Source organism: Pogonomyrmex barbatus, unplaced genomic scaffold (assembly GCF_055798465.1).
Source record: "Pogonomyrmex barbatus isolate J1 unplaced genomic scaffold, ASM5579846v1 scaffold4, whole genome shotgun sequence".
Taxonomy (NCBI): Eukaryota; Metazoa; Arthropoda; class Insecta; order Hymenoptera; family Formicidae; genus Pogonomyrmex; species Pogonomyrmex barbatus.
The window spans coordinates 913,751-936,443 of NW_028297138.1; the positions used below are offsets into that span (position 1 = coordinate 913,751).

Consider the following 22,693-nt stretch of genomic DNA (forward strand, 5'->3'; position numbering starts at 1 on the left):
TTTCTCAGGGCAATGAGCAAGAGGAAACTAAGACTTAACATTAGACAGACGTTCTCGAAACCCAAAGATCTGAATAAAGTACCAGGTGTATGCATAAGTTTTTTCCGGTTTTTTAGTAAAAAAAGACACGTAATTTTAAGGGAAATTAATTTTTTTTTTTATTCAAAATATTGGCCATCGGCTTCTACACATTTCGCCCATCTTTCAGGTAATTTATGAATACCATGCCAGAAAAACTGCTTGTCTTTTGCGGCAAACCATTCGTCGAACTATTTTCCAACTTCCTCGAAATTGCTGAAGTGCTGCTCTGCGAGCATGTGCCCCATTGATGCGAAGAGGTGATAGTCAGATGGCGCCAGGTCTGGGGAGTACGGCGAGTGCGGAAGGATGTCCCATCCAAGCGATTTCAAGGTGTCTTTCACTGGTTTTGCTGTGTGAGACGGCGCATTGTCGTGTAACAAAATCACTTTGCCATGTCTTCTGGCCCATTCCGGTCGTCTTTCGATTAATGCGTGGTTTAAATTAATCATTTGTTGGCGATAGCGTTGTGTATTAACGGTTTCGCCGGGCTTCAAGAGTTCATAATACACAATACCGCTCTGGTCCCACCAGACACAGAGCATGGTCTTCTTGCCGAAGCGATTTGGCCTTGGTGTTGATGGACCGGCTTCGCCAGGTGAAAGCCACGATTTTTTTCCGCTTCGGGTTTTCAAAATAAATCCATTTTTCGTCACCCGTCACAATTCGATACAAAAATGATTTCCTTTCGTGGCGTTGAAGCAGTATTTCACAAGTGACTTTGCGATTTTCCATTTGACGTTCATTCAAATCGTGTGGGACCCATTTACCGAGTTTATTGATCTTTCCCATTGCTCGTAAACGTCTGCTGATTGTTTCTTGTGATACATGTAATGCTTCTGCTAATTGCCGTTGAGTTTGAGTTGGGTCCAATAACTCCTGCAATTGCTCGTCTTCGCATTTTTGTGGTCTACCAGAGCGCTCACTGTCTTTCACATTGAAATCACCACTTTTAAATTGTCGAAACCATGTCTCACATGTTCTAATCGATGGAGCGTGTTCACCATATGTTTCTACCAGCAAACGATTTCAACAACCTTTTTCTTTTGATTAAATAAAAAAAGCAATGCGTGCCGCAATTGTTCTTTTTCAGGCACAAAACTCGACATGATCACTGAACGATAAAACAAAGACGCTAGTTTTTGGCGGACTCAACTTGTGTGTGTTTGTAGTTTTAAATGTCAGACGAACAAAATGATGTATGTGTCAAATTAATACGCTGCGTACTTTTTGCTGGCGACATCTCTTAGTTAAATTGAAAAAAACTTATGCATACACCTGGTAAAAGTGAGCGGCCTACAGCTTAGTTGAAAAGATCGGGTTATGTTGATGGAATTAATTTCAAGGCAAAAGCGGGGAATCAGAAAAATTCTTAAATATAGGAAGAAATTTTAAATCCAGAATTCCAGGAGCTGGATTAGCATCACTCGTGAATATACTACTACTACTACTACTTAAAAAGAATTAGAGCTACTATCATTTGAGTTTTAGAAGAAGAAAACTTCAATGAGAATACAAACATACATTTTGCTTGGATTTTATTTTTTTAAAAGCAGTTATATATGTTGAATTTTTGAGGTAATAGAATTATAACTTAGTGCCACTTCTTTAATAACAAATCTTTTCCACAAATGATATACATATTATTAAGGTTGAGCATTAAATATTATGTAAATTCACTAAGGTGACGCAATTTTGTGATATAACACTTGAATTTAAAAACTCTTGAGTGCAAAGATATGTACTTGAGTTTTTATTTTTATTTTTTTAAGGATAATTATAATTTTTTAAAATAGAAATGTAGCACTTATAATTATAATTATGTTTTATATAATTTGGTATCAGTTATTGATATGATATCTAATACAATATTTTATACAAATAATATACATTTGAAAATTCAATCGACAAACTTTCAAAGATTATTGAGGGCATCAAAAGGATTATTTTTTGAAAATGGACTTAGGGTCAGAAACGTGTCGTTACATCGCTACGGCAGTGTCCGAAAAAAGTTGGACCTCGAAATATCTCAAAAAATATAAGTTTTATAAAAAATTGTTTCAGAGAAAAGTTGTAGGGAGTAAGAAGATCTGTTTACTATTCTTATAAGTTTTACCTTGGATGGCGTCGTCATCAATATCAGGTCGCAACCAAAATCAGGTCGAGAGTGTTTTAGGCAAGGTCGATGGCTGATTTAGGCAATGAAGGCAAGATCGGTGGCTGATATAAGTAATGAAGGTAAGATTGGTGGCTGATCAATAAAGGTTCTGTAGTTGTGATGTTATGCAGGAAGGTGTCTCAGAGTAGGTATTCGAAGTGTCGTCCCCCATGATCTTTGCACAATCAATAGCGCCGAACCAAGGACGGACGAACACGGTAGGATTGTCCTTGATTTCATCACTTGCAACTACAATTCTGGCAACAAGCTCTTCTTTGCTTGCGATAGATGTTTCGTAGACTATGCTCTTCAAATGCCGCCATAAGTAGAAGTGGCAGATCAGGTGATCTCGCAGGTCAGGCTATACAGGTCCTTCTCGCCCAATCCATTTGTCCGAAAAGGTCGTGTTCAAGTAGTTACACATCTGCTGCAAAAACTGCTGGGCCGTCATGCTGAAACCATATATTTCGACGACTGATTTCGACGAATGACTAGAAGTACATTCTTCAGGAAGTCCGGAAAAATGTCTTGTAGAAAAATAGAGTTAGATAGTTGTTAGATAGTTAGATAGTTGTCCCCGTGCAGGTTGTCGGGCAAAATGTAAGGTCCGAAGAGACAGTCGCCGAAGATACTAGCCCAAACGTTCACGCTGAACCACTTCTGATAGTTTCCCACTCTCACAACATGTGGATTTTCATCCGTCCATACGTAGCTATTATGGGAATTGAAGAGTTCCTTCTCTGGTGAACACAGCCTCATCAGTGAATAGGATAAATTTTGAAAAATCTGGCGAGGATTTTCCGCAGGAAATCACTGCACAAATTCTTGACGGTGAGGATAATCGGGCGGATTCAAACTCTGCATCTTCAGCCGCTTGTATGAATGCAAAAACTGTTCGTGCAGGACTTGCCAAACTGTGCTTTGTGCTGTACCGACAGCCGCAGCCACAACACGAGTGCTCGATGGATTATTTTCCACACGGGACAGGACATCCTTTTCCATCTCCGGCGTGCAGACCGGTTCACCTACGTCCAGCATCAGGCCTGCTAACATCTATCGATCCAGTTTCTTTGAGACGCTGAAATACCTGAGCAAAGGTACTGTGATGAGAAATGCGTCGTTTTGTGAAACGTTCTTGATAGAAGAACCTAGCTATTGCACGCCCGTGATATTGGACTTCTCCGTACACAGTAATTAGCATACTCACATCAAATCGTACTCGGTAAGAAAAGAATGAAATCAGAAATAAAATATTTTATTTTCTTAGTGATGACTTCAATTTAATATGCGTTTTGACAACAGTACATAACAGTACTGTTCGGTGTATATACAATAATATTGTTTGGATTACATAAAACTGAAGTCTACAAATAAATGAAAGTTTTTATTTGCTCGAATATGTAATTAAAATGAACATCATACGACGCACTCGGGCGATTAAAGAGTAGATTTGCCACTATCCTCACCTTCATTTGCGGATGAATAATATGAATATGAATAGCTACAGTTGTCGACATATTACCAATAAAACTTAATAACTCCGAAATGGCTGATCTAAAGGACAAGGATCTAATGGACAACAATATTTTGAAAAGGTTTCGAGAAGGGTTTTCAGAATATGCGATAAAAAATAGCGGGTTCTATTTAAAAAATTCAAGGTGATTTCAACTTGATCTTGGTCCAACGCCAAGGTCAAACTCATAAAGTCAGTAAATAGATCTTTTTACAACCTATGACTTTTGTCTGAATTTTTTATAAAACTTATTTATATTTTTTTAAGATATTTCAAGGTACGATCTTTTTTGAACATTATCTGCCGTAGCGATGTAATGACACGCTTCCGACCCCAGGTTCATTTATAAAAAGTGATCCTTTTGATGCCTCCAACCTTTGAAAGTTTGTCGATTGAATTTTCGAACATCTTGTATACTGATGATATTATTTAGATTGAATATATAACTGGTAGAGTAAATGATAATAATGTTTTATAAAGAAGAATTATATTTATAAAGAAGAATTAAGTAATATAACTACTATAGCATGGGGAAGGAAAAATTTTTAACAGGTTATGCCTGTTAAGGATATATATATCATACATATTTAAATGTTATTTTTTAAGAAGAAGACATTTCTTCTTCTTCTACATAAGCTTACAACCTCTTTCTCGTATGCCTGTGCACATAGGTGATGCACAAGCATGTATAACGGGACCCACATATAACGCCGGTTCCGAATAGTAAACTTTTTGAGGAGGTTCTGTGACAAGAATACTCTCGCAGTTTGAGAAGAAGAGACACGAGCGTATGAAAATATTTTGATTCTACTGGAAATCGAATCCGGGATCTCTAGCGTAGTAGACCTATGCGCTGTCACGTTCGCTCATAAGAAAACATTATTTTTGTAAAATAAAATAACTTTTTGCTACTATCAAAATCATATTATTTTACAAAATACTTTCTATTAGAAACTAACATTTTTATATAATAATTTTTCATGTCATCTTCACCATACAAGACGTTCTTCTTGTTTCATGTCATCATAATAAAAAATAAATATGTCATCATACATTCAAATATATTATTTTATACGTTTATATAGTCAGTTTTATATATTCAGTTTTTATTCTTAATTATACAATACAATATATAAAAATAAATCTCTTGGAACAGTCAAGAAAAAAGTGCAATTTTTACTGGCCATTCGGAAACATTTAAAAAACATTTAAAAAAAATATATATAGAAAATCGATATAAATGCTTATTCATTTATTCATAACATATTATATAATAATCTATGCATTCGGATTTAATGAAAAAGTTGCAAGAAGCGAGATTTGAGCCTACACGTAATGTTTTCGCCAAGCATTCGGCTACGTCACTAAGCTCGAAATATGTTAAAAAAATCGCTGTATATAAGTAAAAAATTTCAACTTTTTGTGAGTATTTCATGAAAGTTATATTTTGGCTTTGTTAAGCATTAGTGGGAAATAAAGCACTACAACATATTTCAAGCTCGGCGAAATTCAAAAGACTGTCTACAAATATATTCTCCTTGTGAAAACTATTTTAATTAAATGCGATACTCACTGCTCTCAATCGCGAATGAACACAATGGGTCATCAAAGGGGAAGATATTAAGTCTACCTTGGCAGGATAGAATAAGATGACGTCTGTAAAATTATAATAATCTGTTTACAAAGAAAGCTTTCAGTGAACAAATATAGGGATGTCCCATTTTAATCAACGCACTTGAATTTCTCCGAAACCGTGCGAAATATCGAAATCATATTTAGGAGGTTATATGATAGCGAGAGGGAATATATTTTGATAAAAAAAATGTTGACCTTGAATAGAAGCATAAAGGTCAACTTAATTTTTTAAAATGGCAACCTAATTTTTTAACACCTATGTATGTTTGTAGTGTTGTTCATTATGAGTTCAATGCGCTATGACTCAAGGTTCAAAGTCAAATGGCTAAATGCGAGTTTACAATTGGATAGCATCCAGTATCCGGAGAGAGTAGTACGATGCTATGCCGCTACGCGCCGCAGCAGGCCAACTTTCTCGAATTTAAAATTTGGTCATTAATAGGATAAGAGCGAGCATTTAAAGTGCCTCGGTCAAGCTAGATATTACTACTACTAATACTACTACGAACTTAGATTCTTAAACGTATGAACAACGTACGAATTTCATTCTGATCCTTAATAATAGCAGATAACACATCAATTGAAATAGTAAATATGTCGTTAATTTTAGGAGAAAATTGTGATAATTTCGAGGATACTGAACGCTTGTATCGCGATCGATATTCTAATAGACGCCATCTAAATGACACAGTAATTCAGAAATTGTGTATTAAAACTTCGACAAAATTAAATTTATAGGACTCGTACACGACGAGGGTTGAACAAAATTACTGAACTCGTAATTTTAGGCGCTGTTGCTATACAGTCCACAATAAATATCAACTAAATGAGATTATGTATAATATTCTGTGATCAACTTTCGTGAATATTAAAAAAATATAAATTTTATCCTTATTACATTAAATTGTTGAAAGTATTAACACTAAATGATTTCAAAAAGACTACAAATCTGTAATTGGGCTCAACGTAAAATGCAGAGAAATATATTTTTCTCACGTGTCATTTTCTGATGAGGCAAGTTTTACTAATATAGGCCGTGTGAATCGATAAAATTCACATTATTGGTCAGAAACAAATCCTCATTGGTATCATACCAATGAGGATTTGTTTCTGATCAATAGTATCACATCAAACCATGGTCGGTGTATTTGTTGCAGTATTGTGAATGGATATATCATTAGTCCTCATTATCACGGTTTCAGAGAAATATATCATTGGTACCCTTACAGGCGCAATTTACAACGAGTTTCTGGAAAAACTGTCGAAATTTTTAAAGAATATTTATCTTCAAAACTCGGCAAAATGTGGTTTCAGCAGCGCCTGCACATTATGATCACAGAATTCAAAATATCCTGAACCAAATGTTTCTAGAACATTGAGTTAGAAGTGGTGGTCCTCACCCGGATGGAAGAAGCGTCGCCAGCACGGAAAAGGCGTATGAGGCTTTCAAAATGGCCAGAGCCTCACTCAGATCAGTCATCAAGGTGTCGAAGGCCAAAGCTTCAACTTGTTGGAAGACCAATTCGCGATGGCAACCAAGCCGGATAAGGGCTGTGGCCAATCAGGTTCAGCGTCGTATGACTGCCAAAGGCGCCCGCGCATACAGGACGGTGTCACACACAGCCGTCACTATTCTGACAGTGGATCTTCTCGCTCTTCGCGCAGCTTACAGGCGCATCAGGGTAATAAGGGCCGGGACCGTGGCAAAAATAAAGGAGGAGGAGTAGGACCGAGTCTTATTGCTCTGGGACCCGGTCTCAGCTGGCCGTTAGACTACCGAGGTCACCCGGCCCATTTTACGCGAATGGGTGGGGAAAGGCCATGACAGGCTGCCTTCCGGCTGACACAGATGTTCACTGGTCATGGGTGTTTCGGCGAGTACTTGTGTCGAATAAGAAGAGAGGACATCGACATGTGCCATCCTTGCGGTGCGGTCCGGGATTTGATGCTGGAAAAATGTCCGGCATGGGCCGAGGAGTGCCGAGCCCTGGCTGCGATTGAAGACGACCTCTCCCTTTCGCTGTTGATCGCTGGAATGGAGTGAGAGGAGAAAGTTAGGAGAGCAGAGGGTAGCCTCCTCCTTCTGTGAATCAGTCATGTCGCAGAAAGAGAGAACCGAGAGAATTAGGCTGAAAGTGGTTCTGGATTCCACACAGGCGAGGTCCATGGGAATCTGCCCACGCTACCAAAGGAGGCATCTTTTGGCGCACTTGAGACCATAGGACTTGGGCTCCCAATGACAGGAAGATAGGGAATTGAGCTTCTTTTTCCCCCCTGTGTACAAACACAATAGTGTCGAGGAGGGGCGGGGCGGAGTGTTCCAGTCCCGCTGCATTAGGGAACGCGCCGGGGATTACAACACCCCGATAGGGGGCACCCCCCTGGAAGTATGCCGACAGTCGTCTTGCACACATAACCATAGAGGGACACTGTGGGGTTTTAGTGGATAGGGATCCTCTTAGAATCCGAGTCACACTCCCCTGGGCAAGTCAAACCGCCCAGGGAATTAGTGCGTAAAAGCATTTCCTCAGAGAAAGGTGATCCTATTTGACCAGCTAGATCTCCAAACCTAACATCATTAGATTTTTTTCTTTGGAACTATCTTAAGAATACTGTATATCGCGAAAGATCAAATAATTCTGATAAGTTGAAAACACCAATTATAACGGCCTGTTAAAACGTCTTATCAGAAACGCTATCAAATGTGTTGCGATCATTTAAACATTGTATTACCATCTGCATTCATTGTCAGGAACAATAGTTTAAATATGTATAAGGGCGATAATTGTAAACTCGCAGTTGGCCATTCGACTTTGGATGACTTTGAGCCAAACGCATTGAACTTGTAATGAGCAACACTACAAACGTAGTGTTACTCGTTTTTACGTAGTGTTACAAGTTTAAAAAATTAAGTTGATCTTAATTTGACCTTTATATTTTCAGTCAAGGTCAACATTTTTTTATCAAAATATTCCCTTCTTGATATCACACAATCTCGTGAAAACATAATTTTGATATTTTGCATGGTTCCGGAAAAATTTAAGTACGTTGATTAAAATGAGACGCACTGTATAAAAAGAGTTGAAATTATAATATTGACTTCGAATTATTTAAAAAACTCCATAAAAATATTTATTATGTTTTCACAATAATATTTATTAATTTATATTCTACGATATATTATTAATCATTTTTTCTAACGTTTTACATTTTAAATATATTTAATTTGCATATCAAACAAATTAATGTTTCAAATACCGCATAAGATAGTTGACGGTGCCATTACGATATATCCGCAGGGCAAAATGAACAGGATTGATTGGGTCCTTGAAATCCCCATGCATTATGAAATATGTATCCGGCAACCAGATATCTTCAGAATGATGAATTGCATTTAAAAAATCATATCTGGATCTATTGCTATAACGCAATCGTGGATCGTACCACTGTTGCTGGAGCAAAAATTCTACCTCGTACTTCTGTAAAAGTAGAAAAATGATAGATGATATAATCTCTTACATAAGATGTTCAATAAAGATAGATCTATTTACTAATCTTATCAATTTGATCTTGAGTGGCATCGTTTATGTGAGGTCAAGGTCGACTTTTTTTTATTAAAACACAATATTTTTGGCTCCAGAATCTGATAGCTGATGTCAAGCGCTTCAAAACACTATAATCAAATATTTTTTTGAGTATTTGTTAAGTTATGAGGCTTGAAGTTTACAGTACCACCGACATTAGCATTATTCCAGATATATCATGTGAAAGTGACCCGAATTTACATCCTTTTGTTTTGTGTGTGTTGTGTGTGTATGTGTGTGTGTTGTGTGTGTGTGTGTGTGTGTGTGTGTGTGTGTGTGTGTGTGCATGTGTGCGCGTGTGCGTGCTTATTTTGAAAAATTCTTAATGTTATTTGATTATTTAAAACAAGATAAGTCTAGCTGGCCAGAAGGCAAGATTGATCTATCCGATGAGAATACTCACAACAAGACAGTTCACCAGTATAACGAATAAGTGTACACTTAACATTATACCTCAAAATTGATAGGTGAGTACCTATCAACTTTGGTGTGGTTTTGTGATACATTGAACGACTGCAACAATTGGGTTTTAGAATAGCCTTAATTCATCTTGCATTATTTTGTACTACATTACAATTTTTAACTTTATAATTATCTTAGTAATCTTAACAACTCTACATCTTGCTTTTATTAAATATTATCTAACATTAATTTTATTTTGATTTAAAATGTCTGTCATTAAAAATTATATTGTCTTAAACTTTTAAATATTTCAATCACTTTTCTTTTTCGGTATTTAACAAAATCTTTATAATTATTTAATAGTTGTGCCAAATTTTACAGAATAAGAGAGCATGTCTCTTTTAATGATACGAGGTTGGGAGGATCATAAGAGATTTTATAACGAAATTTTGCAACTATTCAACCAATCAATGCGCGAAAATAATGCTATATCCAAATTCAAACGTTTAAAAAACGATCAAACGCTTCAAGGAAACCAGCAGGAAAAATCCAATATTTGAACGCCCAACATCAGTAACTAATGAAGAAAAGCAAATGGATATTACGCAATTATTCGTTGAAGATTCACATCTCATCGTTTGTAAAGCAACACGACATTAGTATAGGATCAATGCACAAAATCTTAAAAAAACTTAGATTTCATCCATTCAAAATTCGCTTTGTACAAGAAAATAAACGAAGAAGATTTTTATCGACGACGCTTGGAATTTTGTGAGGTAATGATCACAAAAGATGTCAATCCAAACTTTCTTTATCAAATATTTTCAGACGAAGTTACTTTTCAGTTAAATGGCAATGTCAACAGATATAATTGTAGATTCTGAAACGACAATTTTCACTGGATGATGAAATCTCACACTCAATATCCGGAAAAAATGCATCATCTAGGCGAGTGTTCTGAAAAATCAAATAATTGGTCCATTTTTTATTGAGAGTGACTTGACAACAGCGAAATATGAAGAAATACTGAGAAATGAGATAGTTGTCGCAATTCAGCAAATTGTGATAACTTTGCGCAAACGATTTCAGCAGGCTAGCGCGGCATCTCATTTCGGTAGAGACATTCTAACTATTTGAATACGGAAATATAAACATAATTGATGAAGATAGATCAAAGAGCAGAAATCGAGTGACTACGACAATCGTCCGATTTATCGCTTCTAGATTTCTTCCTGCGGGGTTATCTAAAAAGCAAAATTTTTAAGATAAGCCCAAGAAATCTTAATGATCTTCGCCAATGAATCGTCGATAAAGCTGTGTAGATTGATCCTAATTTCATTAAGAATGCTGTGTTTACTTTTCATGATCGAATAGCACATTTCCAAATGGCGCACATTTCGAACATTTTGAACATTTCTGAAGTAAAAATTTAGATTCATCCACCCATCTTGCCTTCACTAGTTGGACAGACCCATTCTGCTTGGATGGATATATCTTGCCTTCACTGATTGGATCATCTTGTCTTCACTGATTTCATCATCCTCCAATCTTGCTTTCATTGGCTGGATCAATCACTAATCTTCCTGCGAACATAAAAAAGGTGTAAATCTGATCGAGCAACGTCCACGCGGTGCATCTTGGATAATGCTAATGGCGACGGTATTGTAACCTTCGAGCCTCATAATTCGAAAAATACTTAATGAAAAATATTTCATGTTTTAAATGTAATGTTTTGAAAAGCTCTTGACATCTGCTATTACACTCTGGAATTAAAAATAGGGTATTCTTTTAAAAAAAACGGTTTGACCTTGACATGACTTAGGCAACGCCATCCATAAATTGATATCAGTAAATAAATCTTTTTAAATCTTACAATTTTTGTCTAAAGTATTTCTTCTAGAAATATCATTCTTTCAAATAAATCCGGAATTTCGGCTTTTATTGAAGACCCTGTATATTGGTTATGATACTGTGATGCATAGAAAAAGATTATCTAATAATTATTGCAGTTAATTACAGACTTCTTTTTTTAATAAAAAATAAAAGGGAGTAGTAAAATTTTGTTTTTTTAAAATAATTAATTAACGCGACATAACTCTTAGTCTGGACACAAGTTTATTAGCCATAGAGTTCTACTAATCATTCTATAGGTAGAAGTTCATCCATTCAAGTATATAAAACCAATGTAATTTACAATCTACTGAAGAGGGAAAAAAGGATGAAAAGTGTGCATCACAGCGGGACCCCATCACGAACCAGTCGTGAAGATTCGTAATTATTATTTTTGTGAAAAACATTATCTCAGTCAATCATTGAACCTGGAACCTCTGTTTACCGGCAGGTATCTTACCCTTTCGATTACTGAAGCAATATGGTAATATTTATCACAATAACGTGTTTAGAATAACAATACGCTAAATAATACAATATTATCAGGAGACACGGTAGTGTGTCGGGTGTCAAGTCAACCGAGAACATTACCGTGTGACTTTACGCGAGTCGGCGAAATGCAAGCATCCGAAATTATCGAATCTCAATAACGACTAAACGAATCAAGTTCTAAGTAGGTTTGATCAGTAGCTTGAGTTGGATTTCCATAATAAAAGTATTTTTATTTTTCTGCTACGAGCGGAGATGTTGCTACGCAAAGTCCGATTTGAAAATTTTTACTTTAAGAAACATCGTCATTATTGTCGTCGCCTATGTACGTTTGTCAAAACACTATTAATCTTATCGATCCAGCGGATCATCAGACTGATAAGTCAGAATCACTGTAGGATCTAGCGAATCAATGTTCGCTGGGTCCTGCAATGATCCTGACTTATTGGCTTGATTTATTCGCAGGGTCGATAAGACTGTAATGTAATAAATACGCATGCATCAAAACGGACACATTAGCAATATATCTAATAAACACACTATTTCTTTTTTCCATCTTTCTTCTCTCTTTCTCTAATTTAGAAAGAAATGCATAAATTATATTATATCTTTATCATTACATTGTTCGTCCGTATAGATTTTTATATCTATATAAACATATATTTCGTAACATATTGTGCTTCGAATTATAAATTATGCTAAGTAATTGGTCGAGTATTCTTCTCATCATTTGCAATCATAATTTATGCACATTTAAATGTTTCTAGATTATTACTAATATGTTCCTTTTGATAAGCGCATATTTATCATTATTAATCTTATCGATCCAGCAAATCATCAGACTGATAATTAGGATCACTGAGGATCTAGCGAATCATTGGCGGACAGAATACAGTATGTTTTGTGTAAAATTGGTTAATGTATCTCTAAGTACAGTCTCTGCTCCTTATGTCATGATTCTGATTGACTGATTATTAATAAATACGCACAACGAGATTAAGAAAATAGGAAACAAAGGAGTAAGCGAGATAGTAAGCTTGTTACTATTATTCCGCGCGTCCGATTGGCGGTCAACGATGTCGTTGAGTTTCGCGGTGAGTTTGACAGTTGGTGATAATTTGCTTTGGAGTATAAGTGACTGATGTTTATGCGTCATAATCTGTTATGTTGTAGGTTCTAAGCAATCTAAATATTGTCATTTTGACATTGCTCTTTTACGCGTTTGTACTTTTTTCCAGAAATCAAAGCTAGAAGTTCAGATACTATGATTTGTACAGATTGTTGTGCAACTCTTGACTATTATATATGATTTGTTTAAACAATATATCAAAAAGATATATTTAATAATTATTATTCTTATTATTTGTTTAAAACACATATTAAAATGATATATTTAATAATTATTAATAAAATTGAATTATCTTCTCGTACAATTATTTGCAATCATTATTTATTAAGGAAAAATATTAAAAAGCACAAACATATACATATATAAAAATACAACACAATGAAAAATACATGCATTCAAAATAACAGTATTCATATTGCTTCTTAGAATATTACGCTTACTTAAAAGATAATAGATTATGGCGCATAAACATCATTTACATTCCGAAACAAACTATGACCAATTATCAAACTCGCCGCGAATCTCAGCGACATCATCGACTGCCAATTGAACACGTGGAAGAAGAGCAAATATGCTATCTTGCTTATTCTTTCGTTCTCTATCCTATTTACTCTCATTGTGTGTATTATAGAAAAAAAATGTCAAGGTGGGTATAAAAGATGTCTTTATAAACACATCTTTCGAACACAGAAAAATGATTAATACTACAAAATGTCTGATATCAGATAATCAGATATCTATAAAATTACCTTTTTAAAAAAAGATAAAAAAAGAGTGTCAACCCCAACTATAATGGACGCTTGAAAAAAAACTGTTGCACCAAATTAAAAAATAGAATCCGACTGACAATATCTTATATTTTAAAGAAATAGGATCTAAGTGGTACGTATCTTTGTATATATTCTCGAATCCTCACGACCAGTACTCCAGTAAACTGGAGGGTGGGGGCGGGGAGCATATTACCAACTAATTTCATAAAAGCACTTTTATTTATAAAAAAATTCACAAATAATAATCTTTTCAGATTTTACACATTAAGAAATGTCATTGACAAATAAGTTCTATAAAAATATTACAAAATATATTTCTATTAAAAAAAAAAATTTTTTTTAAATAATTTCTTTACTGTACTAATAAATATTATGCAATATGTGAATGATGGAACTTCTCAAAACTCGCGACACTCGCGACACTCGCGACACTTACAATACAAGTGATCCATGATCCTCTTCATTATACAATATAATTTTATATATCGGATTCAGATATCATATTACATTAAATTCATTATTTGAAAGTCATATTCAAGGCCTTCAAGCTATAATACACTCTAAATGGGCTGTAGCGAAGTAATATTAATGGTTGTCTCGAAAATTATATAATGGGGATATGATATTTCCCTATCTCCTGCTTTTCTCTGATAATTCTTTAATATTAGGTGTACAAAAAAGTTCTGAGCTTTTTTTGTAAAATTCAATCTTTATTCAAAAACAAACAAAAAAATATTAATCAGTGAAATATTCCCCGTTTGCATCAACGACCTTTTTCTATCTTTCGGGTAGCTTGCGAATTCCTTGACGATAGAAGCTCACCGGCTTCGAAGCGATAACGTCATCAATGCATTTTCGTATCTCTTCAAATCTCACGAAATGTGTATCAGCCAAATGATGCTGCAGCGATCGGAATAGGTAGTAATCGGAAGGCGCCATGTCTGGGCTATACGCCGCGTGCGGGAGAAGTTCCCAGCCTAACGCAAAGATATGGTCCTGAGTCGCTTTCGCGACATGTGGTCGAGGATTGTCATGAAGCAAGATCACTTTACGACGTCCTTGGCCAGTAAATGGCCTCTTTTCTTTTAATGCATCCCTCAAATTGGTCAATTGTTGTTGGTAGTGGTCTGTCGTGATTGTTTCACCCGGTTGTAACAACTCGTAATACAACACACCTTTCGAATCCCACCAGATACATAGCAAAACCTTCTTGGCGTGGATATTGGGCTTTGGCGTCGATATCGAAGGTTGACCAGGGTCAACCCATGATTTTCTACGTTTAGGGTTATCATAAAGAATTCACTTTTCATCGCCATTCATTCATATAATGATTTTGTGAAAATCATTTTTCCGAAACTTTGAAAACAAAGTGAGTGCAGTGTCACGCCGACGATTTTTGTTGTCTTCGGACAATTCATGCGGAACCTATCTGCCTTCCTTCTGAACCTTTCCCATCGTATGTAAACGTACGGAAATGGTTTACTGCGTAACGCCAAGCTGTTCTGCAAGCTCCTTTTCAGTTTGCGCAGAGTTTATATCCAGCAGTGCTTGCAATTCGTCCATTTCTTTTGAGGGCGTCCAGCACGCGGTTCATCTTCAAGACCGAAATCTCCTTGGCGAAATTTTTGATACCATCTTTTATATGTAGTATGACTTACAGCGTTCTTTCCATATACAGCACAAATCATTGCAGTGGCTTCAGCAGCATTTTTCTTCAGATGAAACGCGAAGTGAATGGAAAATCGAATATGCTCTTTTGTTATTGTCATCGTGAACACTACTGATTTTTGAGGTTATGTGCATCAAACGTCAAATTGTATGGCATCTTAGAAGGCCAAATGTCAACGCTTTAAAACCGCAAAAGGGGAGGGCGGGAAGATATATAAAATTTAAATTGTTATTTCGGTTGTATGAAATCTAAAGCTCAGAACTTTTTTGTACATCTAATATTATATATTATGTATACATTGTGGAAGAGTATATGTGATAGGGTCATCAGTTTAGGGTAATAAGTCTATGTGTCGCAAGTGTGAATGTGCGAGGATAGTCGTGATAGGTGTGTGGATGTTAGCTATTCGAGCACTACGGAATGTTTTTGTATTTATACTTAAATTTATTTATGCCTCTTGAAATATGTACAATATTTACAAATCCCGCATCATTCGTGTGTTATGTGACTTTATGTAATTGATCAAGATTTATCAACTCCGTGTATAAGGGATATTTAAAGATAAAAAATGTGTGTATATACAATGCGAGTGATCGGGTGTGTGTGAGAGTATATGTGTATGTCGGTTGTATGTATATGTGGATCCTCCTTTTTGGTCGGTAATCCAAGTAAGTTTCTGATTGGTCGCCGAAAATCTCTATCCGATTGATTGGCCGAATGCCGCCGTTAAGTCCTCCTTGCTTTGCGCTCCCTCTTAGTTCGTCATTGTCTTCCTGGCTTCGCGTTTCCTCTCTGAAAAGCTAAAGGCTAGGCGACTATTTCAGTCGACGGCGACGGCCTGCTCGGCCAGAGAAGCGGTTTCGTCAGTTGTGTCGATGCGACCTATTCGGCCAAAGGAAGCGCGACTTATGCAGTCGACCAGGAAGGCGATCTTTCGATCGACTGGATGTGATTTTGCAATCGACCAGGAGGCGACCTTGCGGTCGACGGAAGGCGACTTTACAGTTGACCAGGAAACGACCTTTCGGTCAAGAGAAAAAAGATCCGATCTTTCGCTCGCTAGGATATGATATGAATAATGCCTTTCTCTAGTCTCCTACCTGAGGCGAAAGCTCGAGATCAAGTGACGATCCGGCGAATGTTCGCCTAAATATACTGTTTAATGGCAGTTTCTAATTGCGAGAAAGTTGTCTCGTCTTATGCCGCGTCGTGGACCGTGACCCTAATTGTTTTGGGCCACGATAGGTGCGTGACGCGCGGTGTGCGACGCTCGCAAGTAGCCAATAATATAAATATAATATATAATATAATATATATATAATATATATATATATATATATATTTCTGTTAAAACAGGCATTGATATTCAGAATCAGAAAAATATTAATAATAATAAAATATAAAAAATATAAAAAATAAAATAGCAATGTCGATAGAATTACAGATGAAATTATCAAACAGTTAATATTTTTCATTGTTGTTCGTGAAAAGTTGTAATCACATCTAAATTTTTAGTCAAATTATTAAAAATAGAAAGTGCAGCTTGAAATTTAAGTTTCCTTTTCCCATCTTCTCTAATTTTTTTCCAAAAAGAACAATCAAAATGTTCCTGGAAAAATATAATGTGCTAATATGGAATGATCAAATCTTAAAAAAAAAGTATTTAAAAAATTTATAGAGCACACGAATGACGAGTGCGTAGGCTGCCAAGTAAGTCCATTTACTTGTCATATATTAGATATCCAAATAGTTTTTAACTAAGAATTTGTAGGAAAATGATGAAATGAAAGAAATTAACAATTTTCATTTTTTTCAAGTTTTCGGTTCTTTTTATACATATTTGTACGTCCAAATACACAGCACTTTATCTTGAATAAAAATTAATTTCTAAAACAAAAGTCTAAAACAAGAGATATCAATTCAACGTCGAAATCATCATTTCAATATCGATTCAATATCGATTTCATTATTATTTCTTGCTAGACAAATTCAATATAATTTTCAAAAAAAGATTAAATTAAATTATGTTCATTACTAAATATTGACACGAATAAAAATGCTTACCCCGTAATAATAATAGTAACTTTATATTACACTTTTTATTGTACTAAATAATGAATTTTCTTCGCGTTTTTTAGATTACAAAATTTGCATAATGTTTGCATTTTAAATACACGAAAAAAAACAAAATGGCGCTGTGTCCACGTAATTGATTAGCCAATCAGAGCAGGATGTTCAATGTCACCTTTCTGATTATCTAGAACTCTAATCGTAACACATCTGATGCCAGTGCCATATCATTTGTTTTGACGCGCCATGGCTACCCTACTACTGCCAGTACTGAAAATATAGTTCGTATCATATATAAGAATCGTTCGATAAGTCAGCAAAAAATCAGTAAAAAAACAATAAAATCACCTATTTTATACCGAAAAATTCTTTTTCACTTTTCGACATAGTCTCCTTGAAGCTGTACACATTTAGTCCAGCGGTGATCCAATTTTTTGATCCCTTCGGAAAAGTAAGAAGTTTCGAGGCCTTCAAAATACGCATCCACAGCAGCGAAGGCCTCCTCATCAGACGAAGATTTCTTTCCCCCGAGCCAGATCTTGAGGTTTGGGAATAGAAAGAAGTCACAAGGGGCCAAATCAGGAGAATAGGATGGATGGGGCAGCAATTCGAATCTTAATTCATGCAATTTTGCCATTGCGACTGTGGAGATGTGAGCATTGTCATGGTGAAAGATGATTTTTTTGCGCGCCAATCTCGGCCGTTTCGTTTGCAGCTCTTCGTACAAACGATTCAGAAATGTAGAATAATATGCTCCTGTGACTGTTTGACCCTTCTGTAAATAGTCATGAAGATGATTCTTTGGGAATCCCAAAAAACAGTGGCCATTATCTTCCTGGCCGATAAAACAGTCTTCGCCTTCTTCGGCGCACATTCATCAGGTACTGTCTACTGCTTCAATTGCTGTTTTGACTCGGGTGTATATTGATGAATCCAAGTCTCATCTACGGTCACGAATAGACGTCATCTTATGGGATTTAATATATATATATATATATATATATATATATATTATATGTATATATATAAAACGCTTTTTATATATATATATATATATATATATATATATATATATACACACACATATATCTTTTAAGCTTTTTAAGGGCACAGCGTTTAGTTAATCAGTCAGTCAGCTAGTCAGTCAGTCTATCAATCGTTCAATCTGTCAGTGCTGTATACGCAGTGCCTTGGTACACTTCCTTCTGATTTCGAGCGAAAGATAATTATTACAAGTAAGTAATACAAGCGTTTCTAAGCCGACGCTACCATTTCACTCATCGTTGTCCACCAGAATAGTAAGTTTTTAAGTATCAATTTCGGATCTTCTTATATATATATATGAGGGTAGTCTGAAAAGTTTTGAGCCTTAACATGAAGATGACGTTACTCGTCAAAACATTCTAGTACTACAATAGTATATGCTTTGAAACTTTTGTGAAAATTTCAGCCATTTTGGACGCTCAATTGTTGTTTGACAGTCGTTTGTATCAGTGTCAGTCTTTTTGTAAAAATGGAAAAAATTGAATATCGTGCCGTGATTAAATTCTTACATTTGAAAGGCAATACGCCTGCGCAAATTAAAATCGAGTTGGACGCTGTTTACGGGGACTCTGCCCCATTATTTGCCACCGTAAAAAGATGGGCAGCTGAATTTAAACGTGATCGTACCAGCTTGGCTGATGATGAGCGTTCGGGATGGCCAAAAACTGCAATCACCGCTGATAACATCGAAAATGTTTACCAAATGGTACTGGACGACCGTCGAATCAAGATTAGAGAGATAGCAGAGGTTATGGGCATATCGAAAGAACGCGTTTGTCATATATTGACTGAAGAATTGGATATGCTATCCCTGCGTTGAATGCCGCGCTTGCTCACTTTGGACCAAAAACGAATTCGAATGAACATTTTCAAGGCCCTGTTGGAGCGGTTCAAGCGAAACGAGTCAGATTTTTTGCGTCAATTCATAACTGTAGATGAAACTTGATAGATCCACCACTCCAGAGACAAAAGAACAGTCAAAACAGTGGCAAAGGATGAACCTGCTCCGAAAAAGGTGAAGACGGTTCCATCAGCTGGGAAGGTAATGGCGACTGTTTTTTGGGATAGTCACGAAATTGTGTGTATCGACTATCTTGAAAAAACAATAATGGGAACGCATTACTTGATAAGGTGAAGGCAGAAATTGCAAAAAAACGGCCGCATTTGAAGAAGAAGAAAGTGCTGTTCCATCAAGACAACGCATCTGCTCACACTTCGGCGGTCGCCATGGTCAAAATTCACGAACTGCACTTCAAAATGATTGACCACCCACTGTATTCACCAGATCTGGTCCTCAGCGACTTTTTCCTGTTTCCTAAGCTTAAAGTTTCGCTTGGAGGACAGAGATTTTCATCGAACGAGGAGGATTTTTATCGCATACGTAAACGCCTATTTTGCGGAGCAAGACGCCAACTACTATTTGGAGGGATTAAAGAGGTTAGAGTACCGATGGGAAAAGTGTATTGACTTAAAAGGAAATTATGTTGAAAAATAAAACTATATTTGACTGAAAAATACTTGTTTCTATGTTAGGCTCAAAACCTTTCAGCCTCGTATATATATATATATATATATATATATATATATATATATATATCCTCCACACTACTATTTCAATTACTGAAAAATAGCACGTGTGCAGTTGGTTTTCCTCAACAGAATCATATATATATATATATATATATATATATGAGATATATATATGTGCAGTTTTCCTCAAGATCATATATATATATATATGATTCTGTTGAGGAAAACCAACTGTACACGTGCTATTTTTCAGTAATTGAAATAGTAGTGTGGAGGTTATCCGTGATCTGGAGGGATCGCCCACGTGCTTATCATTTTTTTCGGTTTTCCAAGAATGAAAATAATAGTGTAAAGATATCTTAATTATTGCTATCCGTGTAGTCGACAGCTCTCATGTTTATCACTTCCCGAAATTGCGTGTTTGTCTATTTTCAGCACCCTGTTTTCTGGTATCTTGTTTTTTCTCAACAGAAGAGATATTTAACATCTGTTTGTTTGTTTAACTAAATATTAATAACTAATTCTCGAAAGAATCGTGTAGTCGACATGACGTAACACATATGAAATTGTAGAGGAAATAAAAAAAGAAGTTAGAAGAAGATTTGTTTTATCTTTATCATAAAGTACTTTTGAAATGATTCAACTTTTGTATAAAACTTTTTTTATATCTGTTAAGGACATGAATATTCATTTAGGAATGTGCATGTTGAGAGACCACTCTTTGATAAAATTAAAGTAAAAGTTTAATATGATCAATGTCTTAATGATGTAATGATACGCCCGAATCATCCCATAATTAAAACGGCGTAAAATAATTTTCTCCTGACCGATCTGTCGGGGTACCTACATGATGATTCTCCGTAATCCCACTATCGGACAAATTCGCTTCGATCAACGAGCGCTACAATTTACGTGAACAGTGTTTACAAGGTTATCTGAAAAGCTTTGAGCCTCAACATGAAGATGGTAATACTCATCAAAACCATTCTAGTATTATAATCGTATATGCTTTGAAAGATATCTGTGAAAATTGTAGTCATTTTAGATGCTCAGTTATTGTTTGAGCCTTCCCGGCCGATGAAACCGTCTTCACCTTCTTCAGAGCAGATTCATCCTTCGCAGTCCATTATTGATGGTGACTGTTTTTTGGGATAGTCATGGAAATGTGTTCATCGACTATCTTGAAAGAGATAAAACAATAACGAGGGTGTATTACGCATCATTAAAAAGCTGGTAGATAAGAAGGCAGAAATTACGAAAAAACGGCCACATTTTAAAAAAAAGAAAGTGCTGTCTTATCAAGATAATGCATGAGCTCACACTTCGTGGTGGTTGCCGTGGCAAAAATTCATGAATTACGGTTTTAATTGATTAATCAGTGTACTCACCAGATCTGATTCCTATTTTTTTTCCTGTTTCCTAGGCTCAAAGTTCTCGGGGGACAGAAATTTTCGTCGAACGAGGAGGTCATCGTAAAAACCTATTTTGCAGAGTAAGATGTAAAATGCGGAGAAACAAATTTTGCTCATACGTATTGTTTTCCGATGAACAACTTTTACTAATGTAGGCCATGTGAATCGACACATTAATAATAATTCACATTATTAGTCAGAAGCAAATCCTCATTCGTACGATAGATAAACAAAAACCATAGTGAATATTTGATGCGATATTGTGAATGGATATATTATTGATCTTAATTTTTTAATGATATTCTTATAGATGAGGTTTACAACAAGTTTCTAGGACAAAAACAGCCGGAACTTTTAGAGAATGTCGATCTTAAAACTCGGCAGAAAATATGGTTTCATCAGAATGAAGCGCCTGCACATTATGACCAAAGTTAGAAATACCCTAAATCAAATGCTTCCAGAACATTGGATTGAAGAGTTGATCCTATTATTTGGCCAGCTAGACCTAACATCGTTAGATTTTCTTTTCTGGGATTATCTTAAGGATACCATGGGTATATCATGGTATATCATAAAAGACCGAATAATACTGACAAGTTCAAAGCGCGAATTACAACGTGTGTTAAAACGTCTCATCAGAAATGTTATCAAATATATTGTAATCATTTAAACATCATATTATTTTCTGCATTCGTTGTCAGGGATTACAGTTTGAACATGTACAAGGACGATAATTGCTCGCATTTGGCCATTTGGATTCGTTCTACCAATTCCGCATACACCTACCGCATACACCTCTGAAGAGCCTTCTAATTCGTTTAAATTCATAAATCATCGTGGAATATCATGTTATAAAATTTCACTTTCTTCACATTAACTAGCAAGATTTTCGGGCGCGATACGGAAATTGTTCTTGAACAAGGAATGCACGGGAAAACTAGCATCACGATTTTCCACGAATTTAGGAGCCCTCTTCACGTTTCTGCCATCAAGCTGACACTATATAAGCAATAGAATTTTGGCATTTTACGAATCATTATATCGCTATTTTCACGCATTGTGGACATCCGTCACTCCATCGCGAGAATAGGACCATCATCTTTCTGGAGTACCGGTGGGGATTCGAGAAAATACATGTATACACTGTTGGAAAAAATGTGTTGAATTTAACATAAATCGCATGTCTCAAACGATCCACTCAAAATTTTGTGTTAATTTAACATAATATGGATGTGTTAAATAGTAACACCGACACTATGTTAATATTTCAACAAAAAAGAAATGTACTCTTGATCTTAATTTGAAGTTAATTGTGTGTTA

At 35.7% G+C, this 22,693-nt stretch overlaps 1 protein-coding gene across 31 annotated transcripts in view; it reads right to left on the reverse strand.

Annotated features, from left to right (window-relative positions):
- The window catches only part of pHCl-1 (pH-sensitive chloride channel 1), a 1,184,550-nt gene that overhangs the window by 678,563 nt on the left and 483,294 nt on the right, over positions 1-22,693 (reverse strand). For 30 of the 31 annotated variants that reach the window (XR_016140122.1, XM_089080706.1, XM_089080698.1 and 27 more), the window contains 2 exons: positions 8,643-8,863; positions 5,323-5,405 (listed from right to left, as the gene is read on the reverse strand). Coding sequence is in view for 30 of the 31 variants with exons in the window: in XM_089080706.1 (XP_088936832.1) it covers positions 5,323-5,405; positions 8,643-8,863 (304 nt within the window). In the remaining variant the exon portion in view is untranslated. Of the gene's footprint in view, positions 1-5,322; positions 5,406-8,642; positions 8,864-10,822; positions 10,954-22,693 lie in introns of those variants that run through there. The other variant, XM_089080686.1, reaches the window with a different exon arrangement.